Here is a 24,722-nt window from a genome sequence, read left to right as displayed (position 1 = left end):
AGTCCAGGAAGATGAACCAGAAATTATAAAGGAAATTGAGGAAAAATTCAGACTCGGAAAATATAGTACAGATAAGACCAGACCAATTAAGATTAAATTCAGGTCACAAACAACGGCAGAGAAAATTCTATCCAAGACAGGGAAACTAGCAACAAATGATCAATATAAAAAGGTATGGATAAAAAGAGAAATGAATAAGGAGGAAAGAGAGGCAGAAAAGCAGAAAAGACTGGAAGCTAAGGCAAAAAACGAGGAAAGAACGGAGTCAGAGAAAGAGAGATTCTATTGGAGAGTAGTGAACATGAAAATAAAGCAGTTCGACATACTAAAGAAAAACATAAGGGAAACAGAGAACACAATGGAAGTGGCAGAAAACTAAGAGTGTCTTACACAAATATAGATGGATTGATAACAGGATTGAATGAACTGAATGATTATTTGAAAGAAAAAGAACCGGACATAATGGGAATTGTAGAAACAAAATTAAAAGGCCCACTACCACCCAACAGTGTAGGACATGATACATACAATTATTGGATTAGAAACAGAGAGAAAAAACAAGGGGGTGGAGTTATGTTCCTGACAAAGAAGGATATAAACGTGAAAGGTGTCATATATGGAAAGAATACAGTAGAGATGATTATGATAGAAGTGGAAGACCGAGATAAGAAGAGCAGAAAATTTGTGATCAACTATGTGCCTCCGAAAACAGCCTCATGGGAGGAGAATGAACATAAAAGTATGTTAGAGGACACAAAGATAGCATTAACTAAAATAATGGAAGACGGAGGAAGAATAGTTATGATGGGCGACTTTAATTGCAAAGAAATCTGCTGGGAAGAAATGACAGTAAAGAGTGGTGATGACTCATGGGGAAATGCTCTACTTGAGATGATTACTGACCATTCAATGACACAATGGATACAAGAGAACACTAGGTATAGAAATGAAGAAGAACCATCGAGGCTAGACTTAATAATTACATCTGAACCTAGAATAGTGGACAAGATTGAATATAAAACACCAATAGGTAAAAGTGACCACATATTGATTGAACTGGAACTTAATGAAGAAAAATATATGAAAAGAAATTAACAATATAGAAAAGGAAGAATGATGTATGAAAAAACAAACTTTGATAAAATAAGAGAATTCTTCCAACAAGAAAACTGGGAAGAAATATACAAAGTAGAAACATCAGTGGAAGAGAAATGGAATATTTTGACAAAAATTTACAAAGAAGGAGTGGAAAAGTATGTCCCAAGACAAAAACAAGAAAAAGAATATGTAAAATGCTGGTACAACAAAAGTTGTAGGGAGTTAAAAGACAAAAGAGACAAAGCCTGGACCGGATGGAAAAAAAGACAGAAGACCTGAAAAATGGAAAATATATACTGGTTATAGAAATGAATATGTACAAAAGTGCAGAGAGGAAAAAAGAAAATATGAAAAAGATGTTATAGAAAAGTGTAAAGATCAACCAAAACTATTCTACAGATTTGTAAACAATAAACTGAAAAACAAACAAGACTTGGAGAAATTAAGACAAGGGGGAGTTGAATACACTGAGGAAATGGAAATGGCAGAAATTATGAACAAACATTTTAAATCAGTGTTTACAAGGGAAAATATACAACCTGAAGAGATTGAGTGGAAGGAAAAAGTCCCCCCTATGGAAGAAATAGAAGTAACGAAGAATGAAATATTGACACACTTGGGTAATTTTGATGTCAGAAAATCGCATGGGCCAGATGAAATAGCAAACTGGATTCTGAAAGAATGTAGGAATGAACTGGCAGACAAAATACATAGCATAATAAGCAGTTCCTTAAAAGAAGGAAAAGTTCCAGAAGATTGGAAAAAAGCAAATATAGTACCTATATATAAAGGAGGAAATAAAGAAGAACCTACCAACTATAGACCAGTCTCTCTAACAAGTACAATAGCAAAAATATGTGAAAGAATTATCAAAAGTAGATGGGTAAAATACTTGGAAAAAAACAACGTACTAAATCCAAGGCAATTTGGATTCAGACAAGGACGATCATGCGTCACCAATTTAATATGTTTCTATTCAAGGCTAATAGATATAATACAAGAAAGAGATGGATGGGCTGATTGTGCATTTCTAGACCTAAAAAAAGCTTTTGACAAAGTACCACATAAGAAGTTGCTTAAGAAATTAGAATATGAAGGAGGAATACAAGGTAAATTGCTAAATTGGATGGAAGACTTTTTGCAAGAAAGAAAAATGCGAGTAGTGATAAGAGATCAGCACTCAAAATGGAATGAAGTAATAAGCGGTGTCCCGCAGGGAACAGTTCTGGCCCCAATAATGTTTGCTATATATATTAATGATATGGATGAAGGAATTGAAAGCTATATGAGCTTCTTTGCAGATGATGCAAAATTACTGAAAAGAGTGAAAACTGAAGAAGATTGTGAATCACTACAGAGAGATCTAAATAAAGTACAAGAATGGAGTAGGAAGTGGGAGATGGAGTTCAATACAAAAAAGTGTAGTATAATGGAATTTGGAAAAAGCAAAAACAGAATAACAGGATCATATAATTTGGGAGAAGAAGGAATAAAAAGAGTAGAAAATGAGAGGGACCTGGGAGTCATTGTTATGAATAATATGTCACCTGAGAAACATATAAATAAGATTTTTGGAGAAACTTATAATTTAATAAGAACAATCAAAGTGGCATTTACATACCTGGATGAAGAAATGGTGAGGAAAATCCTAGTCACCCTGATAAGACCAAGATTGGAATATGCAGCAACGATATGGTCACCAAGTACAAAAAAATGTATAAAAAAACTTGAAAGAATACAAAGAGCAATTACTAAACTGGCACCAACACTCTCAAAACTATCATATGAAGAGAGACTACAAAAACTTAAACTACAGACACTAGAGCAAAGAAGAGAGAGAGGAGATTTGATAGCTATTTACAGAATCATGAAAGGCATAGAAATTACTGATAGAGAGAATCTGATAAAATGGGATGACAGAAATACAAGAGGACACGGAAAGAAAATAAAAAAAGACAACTATAGAAGAGATTTGAAAAAGAACAGCTTTCCTCACAGAGCAATAGACAGTTGGAACAAGTTAGATGAGAAAGTGGTGTGTGCAAAAACAATACATGAATTTAAAAATAGTTTAGATAAAATGAGATATGAAGACGGGACCTCACGAGCATAGCTCCCCTTCCCGTAAAATACAACTAGGTAAATACAACTAGGTAAATACACACCTCCCACATACACACACCATGCACACACACGACACCAGATAAACATGTCAATGAATTACTCAGAGAAACTTTTAACTTATTAAGATCAATGAAAGTAGCCTTTGACTACATAGATGAAGGAATGGTAAAGAGAATACTAGTTACACTGATAAGACCAAAGCTGGAATACACAGTGTCACTACAGACACCTAGTACAAAAAAAAAACACAAAGAAACTAGAAAGAATTCAAAGAGTAATGACAAAGATGGCACCAACACTTTGCAATTTGCCATACAAACGAAGATTGGATAAACTAAATTTACCAACCCTGGAAAAAAGAATAGAAAGAGGTGATTTGCTAACCATTTACAGAATTATGAAAGGGATGGAAATACTTGATAGGGATGACCTACTAAAGTGAGACAGAAGAATTACAAGAGGACACGAGATAAAATTTAAGAAGGACAGTTACAGAAGAGATCTGAAAAAGAATAGCTTCCCACACAGAGTGATAGATATCTGGAACAAAGTGAATAAAGAAACAGTGAGTGCCAATACTATACATGACTTTAAGAAAAAACTGGATGTGGAAAGATACAACAGCGGGTCGCTACAAGCATAGCTCTCTTCCGCAAAATACAACTAGGTAAATATAGACACACACACACACGTCAGTAGAGGTGACAACGAAGTCTGGACTCCAGAGAAAACGGCAAATTTCGAGGATCACAACAAGGAAGTACCTGTGTTGTATTAATAGGGAAGGGGAAAGCTCGTGGTGTAGTGGGAAGGTGAAGAAAAAGGAGAAGGGGAGGGATTACTGAGGAAAATGGAAGGAAATGAGGACAGGGAAGAATGGGCCCAGGATCTTAGGAGAGGCGTAAACAAACAGGGGGCAGAATATACAGACGAACAAGGAAGCAGAGGTGTGAATAGCAGAAATATAGATAATAGCAGCTCAATGGAAAGAGATGATAACTGTTTTTATGGATTTAAAGAGGGAGGAAGGGACAACTTCCCCTAACTAGTAAATCTAGAGGAGAAACTAAAAAAAATGAACGAAGAATGGAAGGTTAGGTTTGACCAATTAACTCTAGTTGCAGAGAACGTTGATAAACTGGAAGAACTAAGAAAAGAAAATCAAAATCTAACTAAAGAAGAAGAATTAAAAAGACAGTTATGAGAAGTAAAGGATGAGAATGAGGAATTAAAGATGAATAAAGAAAATAAAGAGTCCATAACAAAAGAAGTGGCTGGAAAAAGGTTCAGAAGAATAACAAAATTTAATTTAGAGATATAGTGAAACAACAGATGAAGGAACAAACTAAAGCCACAGTTATTAAAGTGATGAGAGAGAAGGAGAATATAGCAAGAGTCCTAGCAGATAGAAAAGAAATGTATAATTATATTAGGGATGGAAGAGAAGTATAATCTGAATAGGACTACAAGAATAAAGGAGGAAAAGGAAAAAGTAAATAAGATATTAGAAGTAGTACAAGAAGATGAACCAGAAATAGGGAAACAAATAGAAAGAATGTATAGGCTTGGGAAATACAATACTGATAAGACCAGACCAATTAAGGTTAAATTCAGGTCACAAACGACAGCAAAGAATATCTTAGCAAAAACAGGGAAACTACCAGACAGTGAGCAATTTAAACAGGTATGGATAAAAAGAGAAATGAATATAGAGGAAAGAGAGGATGAGAAAACAAAAAGACTAGAAGCCAAGGAAAAAACGAGAAAAGAACAGAGACAGAAAAAGAGAAATTCTATTGGAGACTAGTGAATATGAAAGTGAGGAAATGGTTCATAGCAGAGAAAAACAGAAGGGAAACAGAAAATATGATGATAGTAGCAGAAAATTAAAAGTGTCTTTCACAAATATAGATGGCTTAATAACAGGCTTGAAAGAACTGAGTGATTAACTGAAGGAAAAAGAACCAGACGTAATGGGAGTTGTAGAGACAAAATTGAAAGGTCCATTACCACCCAACAGTGTAGGACATGGTGCATATAATTGTTGGATTAGAAACAGAGAGGTAAAACAAGGGGGTGAAGTTATGTTCCTGACTAAGGAGGATATAAATGTGAGGAATGTTACATATGGAAAGAATAGAGATGATTACAATGGAAGTGGAGGACAAGGATAGGAAGAGCAGGAAGTTTGTAGTAAATTATGTGCCTCCTAAAACAGCTTCATGGGAAGAGAGAGAACACAAAAATATGTTAGGAGACACAAGGATATCACTAAGTAAGATAATGGAAGATGGAGGAGGAATAATTATAATGGGTCACTTTAATTGTAAAGAAATCTGCTGGGAAGAGATGACAGTGAAGGGTGGAGATGACCTATGGGGAAATGTATTACTTGATATGATTATTGAACATACAATGACGCAATGGATACAAGAGAATACTAGGTATAGAAATGAGGAAGAAACATCGAGACTGGACCTAATAATCACATCAGAACCCAAAATAGTGGACAAGATCGAGTATAAAATACCAATAAGTAAAAGTGACCACATATTGGTTGAAATGGAACTAAATGAGGAAAAATATATGAAAAAAAACTAACAATATAGAAAGGGAAGATTGATGTATGAAAAAACAAACTTTGACAAAATAAAAGAATTCTTTCAAAAAGCTGACTGGGAAAGAATACACAAGGAGGAAACAACAGTAGAAGAGAAATGGAGTATTTTGACAAAAATTTATAAAGGAGTGGAAAAGTATGTGCCAAGACAAAAACAAGAAAAAGGATATGTAAAGTGCTGGTACAACAAAAGATGTAGGGAGTTAAAAGACAAAAGGGATAAAGCTTGGATAAAATGGAAAAAGACAAAAAACCTGAAAAATGGAAAATATATACTAGTTATAGAAATGAATATGTACAAGTGCGCAGAGAAGAAAAGATAAAATACGAAAAAGATGTCATAGAAAAATGTAAAGATCAACCAAAATTATTTTACAGATTTGTAAACAAACTGAAAAGCAAACAAGAATTAGAGAAACTACGACAAGGAGGAGTCGAATACACAGAGGAAACAGAAATGGCAGAAATTATGAATAAGCATTTTAAATTAGTGTTTACAAGGGAGAACATACAATCTAGAGATATCGAATGGGAGGAGAGAGTTCCCCCTATGAAAGAGGTAGAAGTATCAAGAAATGAAATAATGAAATACTTGAGTAATCTCAATGTCAGAATATCGCATGGACCAGATGAAATGGCACACTGGATTTTAAGAGAATGCAGGAATGAACTAACAGACAAAATACATAGCCTAATAAACAGTTCATTGAAAGAGGGAAAAGTTTAATGAAAAAGAGGTGTGTGCAAAAACAATTCATGAATTTAAAAAGTTTATATAAAATGAGATATGAAGACGGGACACCACGAGCATAGCTCCCCTTCCCGTAAAATACAACTAGGTAAATACAAAATAAATATAATCAGGAAGCAGATGCTGGCATCCTTATATACTCACTCACTCATCATGACACCTACAAAGAAATTAGAAAGAATCCAAAGAGCGGTGACAAAGATGGCACCCACACTATCAAATTTGACATATAAACAAAGATTGGAGAAATTACAGCAGTCAACATTGGAGCAGAGAAGGGGAAGAGGCGACTTGTTGACCATCTTCAGAATTATGAAAGGGATGGAAGTTCTCGATAGAGATGACCTATTGAAATGGGACAAGAGAGAAACAAGAGGACATGATAAGAAGCTAAAGGAGGACAGTTACAGAAGAGACCTGAAAAAGAAGAGTTTCCCACACAGAGTGATCGATGTCTGGAACAAACTAAACAGTGAAACAATGAATGCCAGAACTATGCACAAGTTCAAGAATAAACTGGATGTGGAGAGATACGAAAATGGGTCACAACGAGCATAGCTCCCATCCCGTAAAATACAACTAGGTAAATAGGCATCATCATATTCAAGGGGTTAATAGTCTCCTCCTCTTATTCTGTACAAAGTTCTTCCTTTACTACTTGAGATTGAGCGTGTATCACAAATGGTAACTTTTAAAAGGTTAAGAACTTTGTTGCACTTTGATCACATACAAAAAATCTATGACACCCAGTGAGTGCCAAAACTAGACAAGATTTTAAGAACAAACTGGATGCAGAGATACAAAAACAGGTCACTATGAGCATAGCTCTCATCCCGTAAAATACAACTAAGTAAATACAACTAGGTAAATACTTACATAACTGGAGGTCATTGGGCATCCTAGGCTACGGCTGCATTCTGTCCACCAACTCCCACATTTTGCTTCCTTGAGCTAGGTGGTCTGTAATTGATACCATACAAATATTAACAACTTTATCCAATTATGTGTACTAGTCAACTATGATATCATCACTTACCAAAAATATCATTATTGAATCTAGTAATAGAGACTTTATTATCAAATATGTGACATATGAAAGTGTTCACAGTAATTGAACTATGACACAGAACCAAGTCCCATGCAAGAAAGAACCAGGTCAACAGAATGAACATATTGTTTACTTGACCGAAATTCTGAGACTTAGATTTATGCAAAGTTGAATGTTCATATGAATACACTAATCTCTAACATCAAAATGTTTAATAATGGCTATCTGAATATTTCTATGAATGCTACACACTCACTCTTTTCCTGATTATTGCTCCTTAGTTTATTAAATATTGTTAGTCTAATCAGTCATTTCCCTTGAAATGAGCTGATTACTCATGGGAGTGGAACATCCTCATCCTTTACATTCCCACCAAATGCATTCCTTTAATTTGTTTCTGCCCCAGATATTCTAAGACAATCACTTTTCCAGCAACACTACCAGTTCAGCCTCAATGCATCCCTTTTCTGGAACAGGTCATTACCTAACATTCTCTTCCAACATCATGACATAATTACATCCACACACTGTAATGCAGACTAAGCTGCAAAAATATTACAAACATACCTTGACACACTGAACACCTGGGTCACTACAGACTCAATATAGCCCCATCCAAATCTACGGCTACACTTCTCATCAACTGAACTGCAGAACACCAATACAAACCATGCCTCTTTAGCAACAACACTAACATACCACACACACATACACCCAAGATTCTTGGCATAACATATGATACATCAATGTCATTCAAAAATATACATCACAAACATAAGGACAAAATCCACACCTAGACTTAATGAGCTTAAATCAATTGCAGGAACAACATTTGGACAAAACAAACTATCATTACCATATAAAATGCATATACTCAGTGATGAATTATGTAAGCCCTGTATGGGCCTCATATCTCACTAAGACACACAACACCCTACTGACCATATGTAACAAAACTCTACAATGACAGGCTGCACAAATACAACATTTAAAGACCATTTACACCATGAAATGAAAGTCGTCAAAGTCAAGTATCACCTTGACATGAGAGGCACACAAATACTTGCAGCAACCTCCACAAACACAGCACATTCACTACACTAATGGAAAAAAAAAAAAAAAATGATAAACCAACATACGCTGAGACGACCAAAAGAAGACTAGACATGAGTAAGTATGAAACACCTTTGGGAGTGTTCAAAAAAAAGTATTTATAATAGGAGATGACGCAGAGATTCTGCAGGATGATCTTAATAAATTGTTAACATGGTCGTTGAAATGGCAAATGAATTTCAATATCTCTAAGTGTAGCGTGTTAAACGTAGGGCTACACAACCCCAAAAATAGATACATCTTAGATAACACATTTTTAGAAAAATCTGAGTGCGAGAGGGACTTGGGAGTTCTGGTGAGTTCGGACCATAAAACCAGGAAGCAGTGCATTAGTGCCAGAAATAAAGCAACAGAGCATTAGGTTTAATTGCTAGGACGGTATCGAATAGAAGTGCAGAGGTAATTATTAAACTCTATCTAGCAATAGTTAGACCCATCCTTGACTATGCGGTACTGTTTTGGTCTCTGTCCTACAGAATAGACATAAATTCACTGGAATCAGTACAGAGAAGAATGACCAAAATGATACATGGACTCAGAAACTTGCCTAACAAAGAGAGGCTTAGGCACCTAAACTTACACTCTCTGGAAAGACGCAGAGTGCAGGGTGATCTAATAGAAGTGTTCAAGTTGATCAAAGGCTATAACAAGGGTGATGCAAACAAGATCATCTTAATAAAACAACAGGCCAGGACTCGCAGTAATGGGTATAAACTGGACAAATTTAGATTTAAGAAGGAAATAGGCAAGAATTGGTTTACTAATGGGGTGGTCGACGAATGGAATAAACTTAGTAGCCATGTGGTAAGCGCTGAAACTATCAGTTGTTTTAAAAAACAATTAGACAACTTTATGGATGGGGATGACAGGTGGTGATGGATACAGAGCTGCCTAGTGTAGGCCTTATGGTCTCTTGCAGTCTCCTTTATTCTTATGTTCTTATAATGTTGACAATCCTAGATATGAAGATGATTTATTCTCTGGATTTAGAACAGAAAGAGGTATAGACTTCAAAAACATGTTAATAAATCAAGAAATACCTGAAATGAAAAAGGAAATTGTTGAATGGAAAGGGGAACATAACCAATTATACAAAGAAGTGAGTTAATTGAGAAAGGAAAATGCAGTATTAATTAGAGAAATGGAAAAAAGGAAAAAGGAACTAGCCATATTAAAAAATGATAATGAAAAGCTGAAAAGTGATGACACAAATAGAAATGAAACTTTGTTGAGGGAAGTTAATGAAAAGATATTAGATATTAATAGAAGCAGGCAAACTTGGTAAAAAAAAAAAAAAAAAAAAAAAAAAAGGAAATTAAAAACCAAAATGAAAGATAGAGAAAACCAAAAATACTATTTAAAGAAATAGTCAAAGAACAAATGAACAAAAGTACAAAGGACATTATGATAAAATAAAAGAAAAAAAAGATTGAGTAAGAGACACAATAGACAGGAAAAAAATGTATTGTAATTTATGGTATTAAAGAAAAACATGGACTAATCAGATTCCAAAGGGAAAAAGAGAAGAATATAGTAAGGGAAATACTAAAAGAAATACAGGTGGAAGGACAAGAATTTGAAAAGGAAATAGAAATATACTGAATGAGAAAACATTCAGAGATAAGAATAGACCTCTCAAAGTAAAGCTAAATTTGCGGGGGATAGTGGAAGAAATATTAACAAACGCAGGAAGACTAGCAAAAAGTAATAACTACAAAAATTTATAGATAAAAAAGGAACTGAGTGATGAGGAAAAAAGAAAAAACACTAAAAGAGGAAGCCAAGGAAAAAATGAAAAAGAACAGAGAACAAAAGGAGTTTTTTGGAGAGTAATGGACTTCAGATTGAGAAAATGGTACGTAAGGGAAAAGGCAGAAAAGGAAAAAAATTAAAGGTAACATATACCAATATAGATTGATATCAGGAATAGATGAAGTAAATGACTATCTAGAACAAGAAAAAACAGACATAATGGAGATTGCTGAGACAAAATTGAAAAGATCATTACCACCAAATAGTATAGGCCAAGGCTTATACAATTGTTGGATCAGAAACAGAGAAACAAAGCAGGGTGGGGTCATGTTACTAACCAAGAAAAACCTTAATGTGACAAAAATCACAGGAGAGAATAATGTGGAGCTGATTGTGATGAGTTGAGGATTGAGATATGAAAAATAGAAAGTATGCAGTGATTGATGTCCTGCCTAAAACTCATGCATGGAATGAAAGTAAACACTCCAAAATGCTGGAAGACACAAGACAAACACTAAATGAAACACCAAAGAAGGAAATCTAGTAAATATGTTGGGAAGAAATGACTGTGAAAGGTGGGGAAGATCATTGGGGAAATATGTTACTGGAAATGACCATTAATTACACATTGATAGAATGGGTTAAGAAAATACCAGATATAGAAATAACGATGAACTGTCAAGATTGGATTTGATATTCATATCAGAACCCAAAATTGTGGATAAAATTGAATACAAGACACCAATTGGAAAAAGTGATCATGTACTGCTGGAACAAGAATTAAATGAAGTAACAACTATAGAAATAAATTAAAAACACAGAAAAAGAAGACTGATGTATAACAAAACAGATTTTAGGAAACTTAGAAAATTCTTTCAAGAAGCAAACTGGGAAAAATTTGATAATGAAGAAACAACAGTGAAAGAGAAATGGGCAAGTTGGAAGGAAATCTATAATGATGGAGTGGACAAGTATGTACCTAAACCAGGGGTTCCCAAACTTTACAAAGGATTACAAAGGCAGAGCATGCCAACAGGAGACCTTTTGGTCCATATCTAGGTCGGATGTGGAAAAAAAAGAACTCATAATAATAATAATAAACTAATAAATAAAAACTATAATAATGTAAATAACAACCCCCTACCTGTTACCTTTGCATTTACCTCCCCTTCCACCCCATCCATGAATACATTGAAAAGCCATGGTAAAATGACAGAGCCCTTATGCAGCCCCACCTACAAAGAAGTTCATATATCATTCCATGCCTTCATCCACATCATTTATATAACCAGCAAACATTATTGGAGCCAATACAGAGCCTTGGGGGACTGCTTATCATACCTACCCAATTTGAGTTCTTTGAGTTTGAGATGGGATGCCTGAGGGGTGTGGTGGGGGTTGCTGGGCTGGGTAGGGTGGGAGGCAAAGGGGTGAGGAAAGGGAGGGGGTGGGGAGTTGGGGTGGTGTTGTGAGGGAGTGTTAGAGTGGTTTGGACACGTGGAAGGGGTGAGTGAGGGGGGTTTGGTGGGGGAGGTGTGGTGAGCAGAGGTGGTGGGAGTGAACATGGGGGGGGTAAATGGGGGGAGGCATTTGGAGCAAGAGGTGTCTGTTGAGGAAGGAGGGGAACAAAGGGTGGGGGGTGGAGAGTGGTTGTGTGTGGTGCTGTGACGTGTGGGGGGGAGGGAGGAGGGAGTATGTGTGAATGATGTTTTGACAAGGCCCATGGGGATTTCTCCCCATCTTCTCTTTATCTACATAGGGGGGGTGTCATCAATTGAATGAAGCAGCCTTGCTGAGGATGTGTTGTGTCTTGCTGCATTGCTTCTGACCCAGGGCAGTGGGTGAGATGCAGGATGACCCATTGTCCAGGGGGAGCCAAGAGAAGAAGGTGGGAGGGGTGGTGAATGGGAGAGTATGTGGGGATGAAATGTATGAGAATGGTTTTATGCCATATATTTTGGCTACCTCTCTTGTAAGGGGGGAAAAGCCCTTGGTATATGTATGTATATATGTATTATTAATATTATTATCATACTATATAACTGAAAATGCTGCATATTTCATTTGCTAATGATGGTGTTTGTGCTTGTCTTTGCAGAATGTGTTGGTCATCCAAGTGGTGTGAACAGTGGTGAAACTACAGTGATGGTGGTGCATTAAGACAACATTGAATTTATTCATGCCAAGCCACACATGAACAATAGTCATATCAAGGCAATTTCAACTTGTTGTTCCCTGTTTGGCAAGCACACCAAAGTAGCCCTCTAAGACTAATTCGGACCCATATGTTTTATGCCAGGATGAGACTACAGAATCTCTAACTTGTCCCTCATAATCAAAACGATGTGATGCAAGATGGGGTTACATAACACTGGCACAGAATTTGGTGAGGTTCAATGAACTTGGAAAGCTGCCCAGACATGTACAGTTGGACAGAATTGATGAAGGACAAGGCCTTGAGGCTGCTATGGTTACTCATGAGGCTAATTGGCACCAAAGAGCTCCACTACATGACTACAATACTCTGAAGGGAAGAGAAAAGAGCCAAGCCTCTTTCTCCTACCAGTGACACTGTATCAAGCAAACATGAGCTCACACTCTTCAACGAAAGAGTCCTCAAATGAGACTTACTTCTGTGGAGAGCTGGGTACAGCCTTCATGAAGCACCAACTTTCCAGATGGACAGAAATGTCAGGGAATGTGCAGCACTGGTTGGAGCCAATGAGCTGTTAGCCAGACTAAGTATGGGTGATATGGTTGCATTGGAAGCCAAATACCATATCAAATGCTTGACATCCTAATACAATCATGCTAGGAAAGTCAAGGGACATGCAAAGCAAGCCATAGACCATGAGCATGAACTAGCTGGAATTGCCTTTGCTGAACTTGTCATGTACACTGAAGAAACCAGGCTGGAGACAGGTACTGCAACAGTATTCAAGCTTATAGATCTTGCAAACCTCTACAAGTCGAGACTTGAACAACTAGGGGTTGTTCATGACAAAAGATTAAACACAAAAAGGCTAAAGGTACAGCTACTGGCTCAGATTCTTGATGTGTGGTCATACATCAAGGAATGTGATGTTCTGCTAGCATTTGATGAGGTCACTGGGGCAGTATTAGGCAAAGCTTGCGACAAGGACAGTAACAGTGATGCTATGCATCTGGCAGATGCTGCACATATTGTTTGCCACCACATTTGAAAATGGGAGACTGTTTGATGGCTCATTCAAAATGAAATACCATGAGAAGTCTGTCCCAAACCTATTGCTGGCTCCTATCAACATAGTGCATCAAGGATCAAAGGTGCACATCAACATCACCAGGAACACTGTCCACTGCACAGCTTTTGAGGTTTAATGTGATTAAGCACAAACAAAAGCTGCAAGAACCTCCTCTGCAAAATTCCAAGAACTGTCATCCATCAGGCATAGCACTGGCATGTTGCTGCATGTGCAAACTTTAATGAAGGAGCTGGTGGATTGACTTGTCAACCTCAACTGTCAGCAGATATGGACAGTGTGTGCCAATCCTTCCACATGGAGCAGGTTGTTTGTCCTCCAACAATGCGTGGCCAGCTGTTCACAAGCAGGTAAATACAACTGTGGCTGTTGACAACATCAATCATAACCCTAGTGCCACCAAAACCAAAGATTCCTTTCACAGAACTGGAATCTTGTTGCTGTAACATCCAGCTTCCAAAAGTGGAGTAGACTATGGCACTGTCATCACAGGGGGTGATGGAAGTAGGAAGAATGTTGATCAGCTGCCAAACTTCTACAAAAAAGTACCACCAGTTGCATCTGATATCAGAGAAGCATCTGTACCATTGACCTAATTAACCTCACTGAAAAGCTGTGGCATTGAGAAATACATTGACAAACACTACAAATGACTGGAGAGTGTGAAATGTACTCTTGAAATGAAGCAGGGAAGAAATGGGAAGATACATCATGGGCAGCATATCATGCAAGTCACCAAGAGCCAAGGACCCACATCATCACCCCAACTACTCCTCTGTTCCAAGAGTGCTCACTGTGGCAATTATAAAGCACTCCATGGATGTGGTCAGAAATACAGTGAAGCATCTCAATCCTGGTCAGATTCTAGTTCTGACATTCAATCAGCTACTGTAGGCTCTGGCAAAACAAATACAATGGAAATGGCCACAGAAATAAGGGGAAGATCAATTTGTTGTAATGTTTGGTGGGCTGCACATTGAAATGGTAGCCTTGAAAACAACAGGTGACTGGCCACAAGAAAAAGAGGGTGGACACAAACTCTAATACAAGCAGCATGTTATATGCACAAGAAGAGCACAGCAGATCACAGCCGCTTCCTTGTACATTCTGCAGCAGAGTACCTTTGAAAGTTATTGTCTTGCCTGTGCAAGGGAAGGGACAGTTCCTCTAAATCTTGAGGACTGGTGTGAGGAGGTAAAAATTCTCCATAGTTCCACTACAGGACAATAACACTGGCACTTGAACTCTGCACTCTCACCTATGTGCAGTCCCTGACAGAGGCAAACTTTGCATTGTACCTCAATGCCCTAAAAGATTTTGTTATGTGGTTCTGTGCCTTCGACCAGGTTCCCAAACTTGACCATACCAAGGACCCCCAGACATGATGAGTCCCAGCCGAGGACCCCCAACCAAACGTTATCAATACCATACCGGGGTACCCAGTATTACTCAGTACAACATAGTACATTTACTATTTACTTATTGCTGCACATCACATAAATAAAAAAATATTTTCAACAGTTTTTTTTTATAATTCCATATAAAGTAAATTTAGTACAAACTGCCATAATAGATAATTACAGTATGTACTGTCACCACCGAAACCAAGACAAACCAAGTACCTTCATATAAAAAAGTGTATACCTATACACAAATCAGTCTGTCCGGCATATCCTGTCTAATGGGATGGATGGGCTTGACGGCTCTTGCACAATTGATCAATGCGGGGCCTGATGTTAGTGAGTGCCAGATGCATATTGTTGTCCACCTGTATGCGTGCTCTGTGCTTGGTTTTAAGTACTTTCAATGTAGAAAGTCCTGATTCACACAAGTAGGTTGTGGCAAATGGTAAAAGGCATTTTAGAGCCTTCTCAGCCAGGGCAGGATATTCAGTTCTTGAGTAGATCCAAAACTCTGACAGTGGAAGGGCAGAGAACTTCATTTTCATACTCCGATCATTTGATGATAGAGAAGCAATGATATATTTTTTTTATTGTAGGCTATATATATTTTTTCATCAGTTAAAAAAAAATTCTTTCCTTCATTGTGTTGTGGACCCCCTCGGGATTTCTCCCAGACACCAGTTTGGGAACCTCTGCCTTAGACCATACAAACTATGCACATTGGATACTTGTGCACCTGAGAGACATGGCTCAGTTTCCACAAGAAAGGTACCACAAGACTGGAAAAATGCAAATATTGTACCAATATATAAAGAAGGAAACAAGGAAGATCCAACTAACTACAGACCGGTCTCCCTAACAAGCACAGTAGCAAAAATATGTGAAAAAGTTATCAAAAAATAGATGGGTTAAATGTCTGGAAGAGAAAACTATACTGAATCCAAATCAATTTGGATTTAGCCAAGGAAGATCATGTACAACAAACCTGATCTGCTTCTATTCAAGACTAATAGAAATAATACAAGAAAGGGATGGATGGGCAGACTGTGCCTATCTAGACCTACAAAAAGCATTTGATAAGGTACCACACAAGAAATTAATAAGAAAATAGAATCAATAGGTGGCATCGGAGGAAAATTATTGGAGTGGACGGAAGACTTCCTGACTGGGAGAAAAATGAGGGTAGTAATTAGAGATAAATACTCGAATTGGGAAGAAATGATAAGTGCTGTCCACAAGGTTCAGTACTGGCTCCAATCATGTTTGCCATATATATAAATGACATGGATGAAGGAGTAGAGTGTTATATGAATTTCTTCGCAGATGATGCTAAAATACTGATGAGAGTTACTACAGTTAGACCTGGACAAAATCTGGAAATGGGCTCAAAAGTGGGAGGTGAACTTCAATATCAAGAAATGCAGTATAATGGAGTTTGGAAAAAGTAAAAACAGAATATCAAAAAATGATAAAATTGGTGATGAAGAAGTCAAAAAAGTGAACTCGGAAAGAGACCTTGGAGTTATAATCAGCAAAGACATGACACCGGACAAGCATATCAATAAAATAGTTGGAGAAACTTTCAACCTATTAAGGTCAATGAAAGTGGCATTTGACTATTTGGATGAGGAAATTATTAAAAAAATATTGATTACACTAATAAGACCAAAATTGGAGTATGCAGCAACACTATGGACACCCAGTACTAAAAAGAATATAAAGAAATTAGAAAGAATACAAAGAGCAATGACAAAGTTGGCACTAACTCTTCCCAAATTAACATACGAACAAAGATTGTCCAAACTGGAATTACCAACTCTGGAACAAAGAAGAGAAAGAGGAGATCTGCTGACTAACTACAGAATCATGAAAGGAATGGAAATTCTAGATAGGAATGATTTACTAAAATGGGACATTGGAAAAACAAAGACATGAAAAGAAACTCAAAAAGGATAACTATAGAAGAGATCTGAAAAAAAAGCTTCCAACACAGAGTAATGGATACCTGAAATGATTCAGATAAAGAAACAGTGTGTGCAAACACTATTCAAGAATTTAAGAAAAAACTTGACGCTGATAGATACAAAGACGGGTCACCACAAGCATAGCTCCCTTCCCGTATAATACAACTAAGTAAATACTTGTTCGAACTGTAGATACAGATATGGTAGTTCTGGCAGTGAAGCTGGCTCTGTCACTATCAAATGAAGACGAACTTTGGATAGCCTTTGGGACAGGCAAAAACCTCCATTTCTAGGCCACTCCTGAGATAGCTCTCTGGGTCCGAGCAAGGTATATGCATTTCCAATGTTTTCATGCCCTAACTGGCTATGTCTCTCTTGTGAGACATGGTAAGAGAAGTCCCTGGGCAACCTGGAACACTACCCCAGAGCTCACCAATGCACTGATGAGTCTGGCTGATGTACCAACTGAAATTCCAGAGGAGACAATGTAAATCATCCAGAGATATATGGTCGTCCTCCTCTATGATCACACCAGCACACACAGCAAAGTGATCAAAGCAAATAAGATGTTTGCGAGGAAAACTTCAGTGCAGCATATTCCACCCACCTATGCTCCCCTGGAACAACATGTCAAAAGGGCAGCCTTCCAGGGTGGTCATGTCTGGGGTCAGATGTTGGCTGCACAGCCACAGCTACCTCCACCAACAAGCTGGGATTGGTCCTGGAATGAAGAAGATGGCTCCTATGAGCCATTCTGGACCATACTCCCTGAAGCTGCAGAAACATATGAGGAGCTGGTGTCATGTGGCTGTAAGTAGGGCAATAGGCACCAATGCAAGTGCTAGGCAGCAGATTTGGACTGCATTGCCCTCTGTTTCTGTGAAGGAGAATATGTGCAATACTGACTCATAAACAAACCACTTGTATACAACTTGATGTTGTTGTCAACTGTATTGCAAGGTTTTGTTGCAGCTGACTACATATTACATGCTGTTTTCTATGACCTGAGGTGACCTTTTGAGAGTCAATTGTAATATAGTTTCATTTCTTCATATGAGCATTGTATGGCTTCAAAAACATCAATTTTGATTATGTGAAACTTACATTATTATCACCTCTTTTTTATAAAAACAATTAAAAAAAAAAAAAAAAAAAGTCTATGATTTGCAAATACATACATATACCAAAGGTTTTTCCTCCCTTACATGGGGGGTAGCCAAAAAGAAAAAGGCAAAGAAACCACTCTCACCCATTCCATTCCCTACATATTCCACTCCCCTCCACTCTCATCCCTCCCTCTTATCTTGGCACCTCCTGAATGACGGGTCATCCCTGCATCCTATCCACTGCCCTGGGTCAGAAGCAGTGTCGCAAGACACAGCACATCCACAGCAAGGTTGCTTCATAAATTCAGTGACCCCCCCTCTCCGTCCCCTCATGCAGAAAAGGAGAAGACAGGGAGAAATCCCTTCAGGCTGCATCAATTTTTTTTCTCATACATACTTCCTCACCCCCCCATCCCCCATCCACTCCCCCTCATACATCACAGCATCATCCATACACAACCCTTCTCCATTCACCCCTATCTTCTGTCTTCTCCCATCCTTCCTCAATAGACATTCCTCTTTTGTAATGTCTTTTCACCCCCATCTCATCCTAGGACGCCTCCTCATATTCACTCCTTCCACCTCTGCCTTCCACACCTCTTCTACTAATCTTTCTTCACTCATTCTTTCCATGTGTCCAAACCATCCTAATACTCTTTCATCAATGCACCCAAGTATATAAAACTATCCACTTCCTCCAGTCTCTCACCCTTAATGCTCACTTCCAGCCTGCTGCCACTCTCTCCCCTTGTACATCTCATCACCTTACTTTTGCCCACATTTATCTTCAGTTTCCTTCTTTCACACACCTTCTCAAACTCTGTCACTAACTTCCTCGATCCCTCCTCTGATCCTGCTACAAACGCAGTGTCATCACCAAACATCAGGCTTATTTTCCACTTTTCTCAATTTTCTTTAACCATCTCCAACCCCTGACCCACTACACCCTTGCATTCACCTCATGCACCACCCCATCCATATATAGATTGAACAGCCAGGGTGACATAACACATCCCTAATGAAGTCCCATCTTTACCTCAAACCATTCACTCTCTCCATTTCTAATCCTAACACAAGCTCTACTACTATTGTAAAAACTCTTAACTGCTCTTAACAGCTTTCCTCCTATCCCATATATCTGCAGTACCTCCCACAGTGCCTTCCTGTCTACCCTGTCGTAGGCCTTTTCCAGATCAATAAAAGCCCAAAACACATCCTTACCTTTTCCTATAGCTTTCTCTCATATCTGTCTTACCACAGAAATCTGATCTACACAACCCCTACCTGTCCTAAAACCACAATGTTCCTCACCAATTACTCCCTCTGTTCCTCTTCTAATCCTCTCAATCAAGACCCTCCCATAAGCCTTCCCAACTACACTCAACAAGCTGATCCCTCTGAAACTACTACACTCACACTTGTCCCCCTTTCCCTTGTAAAGTGAAACTATACAGGCACTCCTCCAGTCTTCCGGGACTCTACCCTCTCTTAAACAAAAATTAAATAACCTCACCACCAGTCCACACATTGAGAGAAGTAAATGACTTTGGGGGGTTAAAAAGTGTAATGAGAAATAGTTATTTGGGAATGGATGCTAAGAGATTGTATGAAGGAGTTATTGTGCCAACAGCACTGTATGGGGCAGAAACATGGATCATAAGGGAAGAGAGGAGTTTGAATATGTTTGAGATGAAATGCCTGAGAAGTATGGTAGGAGTGAGAAACGAGGAGTGAGAAACGAGGAGGTAAGGAGAAGTGTAGGGGTGGAAAGGGAATTGGGAGATGGGGTTGATGAAAGAGTATTGGGATGGTTTGAACACATGGAAATAATAAGTTAAGAAAGATTACTAAAAGAGGTGTGGAAGGCAGAGGTGGAAGGAGTGAACATGAGGGGGTGACCAAGGATGAGATGGATGGATGGGGTAAGAGGGGTATTAGGAAAGTGGGGAGTGTCTGTTGAAGAAGGAAGAAGACAGAAGATAGGGGTGAGTGGAGAATGGTTATGTTTGGATGATGAAGAGAGTGTATGGGGGATGAGCGTGAATGATATTTTGACACAGCCCAAAGGGATTTCTCCCTGCCTTCTCTTTCCCTGCATGAGGGGACAGAGAGGGGGGTCGCCGATTAAATGAAGCAGTCTTGCTGTGGATGTGCTGTGTCTTGTTACACTGCTTCTGACCCAGGGCAGTGGGCAAGATACAGGGATAACCCATCATCCTGGAGGAGCTAAGATAAGATGGAGAGAGGGTGGTGAATGGGCATGGAGTATGTGGGTATGGAATGGGTGGGAGTGGATTTTATGCCTTTGTTTTTTTCATTTTTCAATGGATTTCCAAAAATGTTGGCACAAATTTGACAACCTCAGCTGCTCTTAACAGCTTACCTCCAATCCCATATATCTGCAGTACCACCCACAATGCCTTCCGGTCTCCCCTGTCATAAGCCTTTTCCAAATCCTTAATGGCCCAAAAAAAAAATCCTTATTTTTTGCCATGGCCTTCTCATACTTTTCCCTTACCATAAAAACTTGGTCCATGCATCCTTTACCTTTTCCTAAACCCACACTGCTCCTTACCAATAATGCCCTCTGTTCCTCTCATCCTCTCAATTAAAACCCTCCCATAAGCCTTTCCAACTACAATGAACGAATTGATCCCTCTAAAACTACTATAATCACATTTGTCCCCTTTTCCTTTGTAAAATGGAACTATACAGACACTTCTCCAGTCCTCAGGCATTCTCCCCTCCCTTAGACATACATTAAACCTCATAATCCAGTCCACTAGAATTGACATTCTGGATGAAACCCATCCAACTGTGGTACCTTACCAGCTCTCATAATTTTTAAGGCTCCTTGTACCTCATCTTTTCTTATATCTCTCACATTTTAATCTTCCATCACTTTCTTAGCATCTCCCAGTGCTGCAATCAATAATTCCCTATTCTCCTCCACATTCAACAAATCTTTCAAATACTCTACCCATCTTCTTACCACCTTCACCCACTTCCATTTGCACTATTAATAATAATGAAAACAAAATAACAGCAACAATAACAGGGAGGAAGCAACTGCCCTCCCAACACCAAGTTCTCACTTTTGTTCTGCTGCCCCAACCTACTACACTTCTCTGTGAGTGAAATAAAAAGGCCCACCCCCAAATTCAAGAACAATCCACAACGGTGATACAAGAGCAACTATTCACCCTCTGCACATAGGGTAATAATTGCTGCCACTGGTATTATCAACAGACCCAATCACCACAATCAATAACTGCAACCCCAATCCCACTACAAGATATATCATTCATCAGCCTACCAAGCATTGCTAACCATCATTTTGACCCATACCAAGATGAAGTGAACCCTGAAATGGACTACCCATGATTTTGGGCCCTAAAATCTACCTCCAATCAATTGATAACAAAGAAAAGCCCTATGAGGGCATATGACAGATTTGAAGACCAATGTGGGATTCCCCATGATACGTGGCCCCAAAAAGATATTCTAAGAATAGAACTAGAATATAGTTCAGTAGGTCAGACCAAAACCTAATGACCCTGGCAGGCACCCCTGTTCAAACATCACACAGAACATTTAACACCAGTGTGGGAGTAGTCCATATCCAACCTCTACAATACCATCCAAAAGCAATAATGGAAAGAATAGTGATCAATCTTACTGGAGAAGAGATATTGTGTTGTTTTCTGAGGATTGTTAGTGTGGAGCAAAATAGTATGAGTTGTTCTGTGTCTTCTTCTCCATTTCTAATCCTAACACAAGCTCTACTACTATTGTAAAAACTCTTAACTGCTCTTTAACAGTTTGAATATATGGCAAGGCCTATCCTGGGTTAGTATTGTATTAGATAATTTCCTGAGCACAGGTGTGATGGTGTGATTCTTGTCTGGTGTGGGCTTCCTCTGTGGGACTTATATCTGGGGGTTGTTGTTATAGTATAAATTTTGGTGGTCTTTCTTGATAGGCTTGATCTCAATAAGAGACGAAGATAGTGACATGAAAAGTACAAAGTTTGCAGTAATCTATGTGCCCCCAAAAACAAGGTCCCCGAGAGAGATTATTCTAAAATGTTTGAGGATACAAGAACTTCATTAAATGAGATGCTGAAGGATGGAAATAAACTGGTACTCATGGGAGACTTGAATTGCAAAGAAATATGTTGGAAAGAGATGACAGTGAAAGGTGGCGATGATCAATGGGGAAATGTATTACTCAACAAGACTATAGAACATAGAATGACACAATGGTTAAAAGAAAACACTATATTTAGAAATAACGAAGAACCACTGAGACTAGATTTATCATTTACATCAAAACCTGAAACAGTAGACAAAATTGAATACTAGACACCAATTGCAAAATGACAACATACTAGAGATGGAACTAGAGGAAATATATATAAAAAGAAATACAGAAAGTGAAGACTGATGTGTAGTAAAACGGACTGACTTTGAAGTGAAGTGGGAAAAATTCTACAAGTATGAAACATAAGTGGAAGCAAAATGGATGTTTCTTATGAAAATCTACAAAGGAGTGGATAAATATGTTCCAAAAGCAAAAACAGGAAAAGGTGTATATTAAGTGCTGGTTTAATAAAAGGTGCAGAGAAGCAAAAGACAGAAGTGATAAAGCTTGGAAAAGATGCAGAAAAGACAAAAAAAAAAACCTAGAAAGTGGCAAATATATATTAATCAAAGGAACAAATATGTAAAAATATGCGGGGTAGAAAAAAGAAATTACAAAAAAGACATGATAGAAAACTAAAAACTAAACTAAAAAATAAACAAGAAATAGTGAAACTGTGCCAAGGGAATACAGAATACACAGAAGATACAGAAATGGCAGAAGTCATGATCAAACATTTAAGTTGGTTTTCACTAGAGAAAAAATGCAACATCGGGATGGAGAGAAGTGAAATGGGGCCCCCCATGAGGGAAATAAAGAGTAACACTGAAAGAAATAATGGATCAAATAATGAACCTTGATGTCAGAAAATCACATGGCCAGGATGGAATTGCAAATTGGATATTAAAAGAATGTAAAGAAGAACTAACAGACAAAATATGTGACATAATAAGTTACTCACTCAAAGAAGAAAAATACCAGAAGACTGGAAAAATGCTGATATCATACCAATTTATAAAGGAGGAAATAAGGAAGACCCAACAAATTACAGACCAGTTTCCCTTACAAGCATGGTAGCCAAACTTTATGAAAAACTTATAAAAAGTAGATGGATAAAACATCTGGAGAAGAACAAGATCCTAAATCCGAGACAATTCAGATTTAGACAGGGATCATATACCACAAATTTTGTCTGTTTTTACTCAAGACTACTTGACATAATGCAAGAAGGGGATGGATGGGCTGATTGTGTGTTCCTAGATCTACAAAAAGCTTTTGATAAAGTCCCTCACAAAAAACTATTAGGAAAACTGGAAACCATATGAGGAAAACTAATGAAATGGATGGACTTTTTGCATGGAAAAATGAGAGTAGTGCTTGGAGATAAGAGTTCTACTTGGGATGAAATTAATGGAGTTCCACAATGATCAGTATTGGCTCCAATAATGTTTGCTATGTGAATGACATGGATGAAGGTGTGGAACGTTACATGAATTTCTTTGAAGATGATGCAAACCTGTTAATGAAAGTGAGTACTGAAAAGGACTGTGACTCACTACAGAGATCTGAACAGGGTCTGGGAATGGAGTCAGAAGTGAGTAGAGGACTTCAACATAAAGAAATGTAGCATGATGGAATTTGGGGAGAAAAAAAAAATATCAGGACAATATATAATTGGTGAAAAAAAGTAACAAGAGTGGGATCTGGAAAAAAAAAAAAAAACTGGGAGTGATCATCACAAAATATAAGTCCCCTGACAAACATATAAACAAAACTGTCTGTGAAACCTATAACTTGCCAAGATTGATAAAAATGCTTTTAATTACTTGGATGAAGAAATGGTAAGAAAATATTAGTCACACTGAGAATTTCTCAATTGGTGGATGTATGGAACATACTAAAGAAAACAATAGTATGTGCAAAATCAATACAAGAATTTAAGAGTAAATTAGATATGGCGAGATACAGGGACAGGACACCACAAGTGTAGCTCCCCTTCCCATAAAATACTAGGTAAATACACAAGAGCAAATTAGAGATGGTGAGATACAGAGACAGGACACTATGAGTGTAACTCTCCTTCCCGTAAGATACAACTAGGTAAATACACACACACCTACATATATATATATATATATATATATATATATATATATATACATATATATATATAAGTATGACGTAAGCGGAGTAGGAAACACAGGAGTCTTAGTCTTGAGTTTATTCCTGACTAGTTTCGCAGGTATGCTTTTTCAAAGGAATGGTGTACAAACAGGCTGTGGGCATTTTATACATGGGATGGACCTCACTACCTCCCCGTGTTACCATAGTTGGTGACAAGTGTGAACATTACATATT

At 37.9% G+C, this 24,722-nt stretch overlaps 1 protein-coding gene across 5 annotated transcripts in view; it reads right to left on the bottom strand.

Moving 5' to 3' along the window:
• LOC143023793 (uncharacterized) overlaps window positions 1–24,722 on the bottom strand; it is a 174,226-nt gene that overhangs the window by 144,798 nt on the left and 4,706 nt on the right. For 2 of the 5 annotated variants that reach the window (XM_076182411.1, XM_076182415.1), the window contains exon 2: window positions 7,470–7,553. In XM_076182411.1, the coding sequence (XP_076038526.1) occupies window positions 7,470–7,491 (22 nt within the window). In that variant the 5' untranslated portion in view covers window positions 7,492–7,553. Of the gene's footprint in view, window positions 1–7,469; window positions 7,554–15,370; window positions 15,663–17,722; window positions 17,837–24,722 lie in introns of all 5 variants that reach the window. The other 3 variants (XM_076182413.1, XM_076182414.1, XM_076182412.1) reach the window with 3 other exon arrangements.

Source organism: Oratosquilla oratoria, unplaced genomic scaffold, assembly GCF_046742065.1.
Source record: "Oratosquilla oratoria isolate Oo_2021 unplaced genomic scaffold, ASM4674206v1 SCAFFOLD61, whole genome shotgun sequence".
In the NCBI taxonomy this organism is placed as follows: domain Eukaryota; kingdom Metazoa; phylum Arthropoda; class Malacostraca; order Stomatopoda; family Squillidae; genus Oratosquilla; species Oratosquilla oratoria.
Note: the sequence above shows the minus strand (reverse complement) of the source record. Positions and strands in the feature narration are given on the sequence as shown.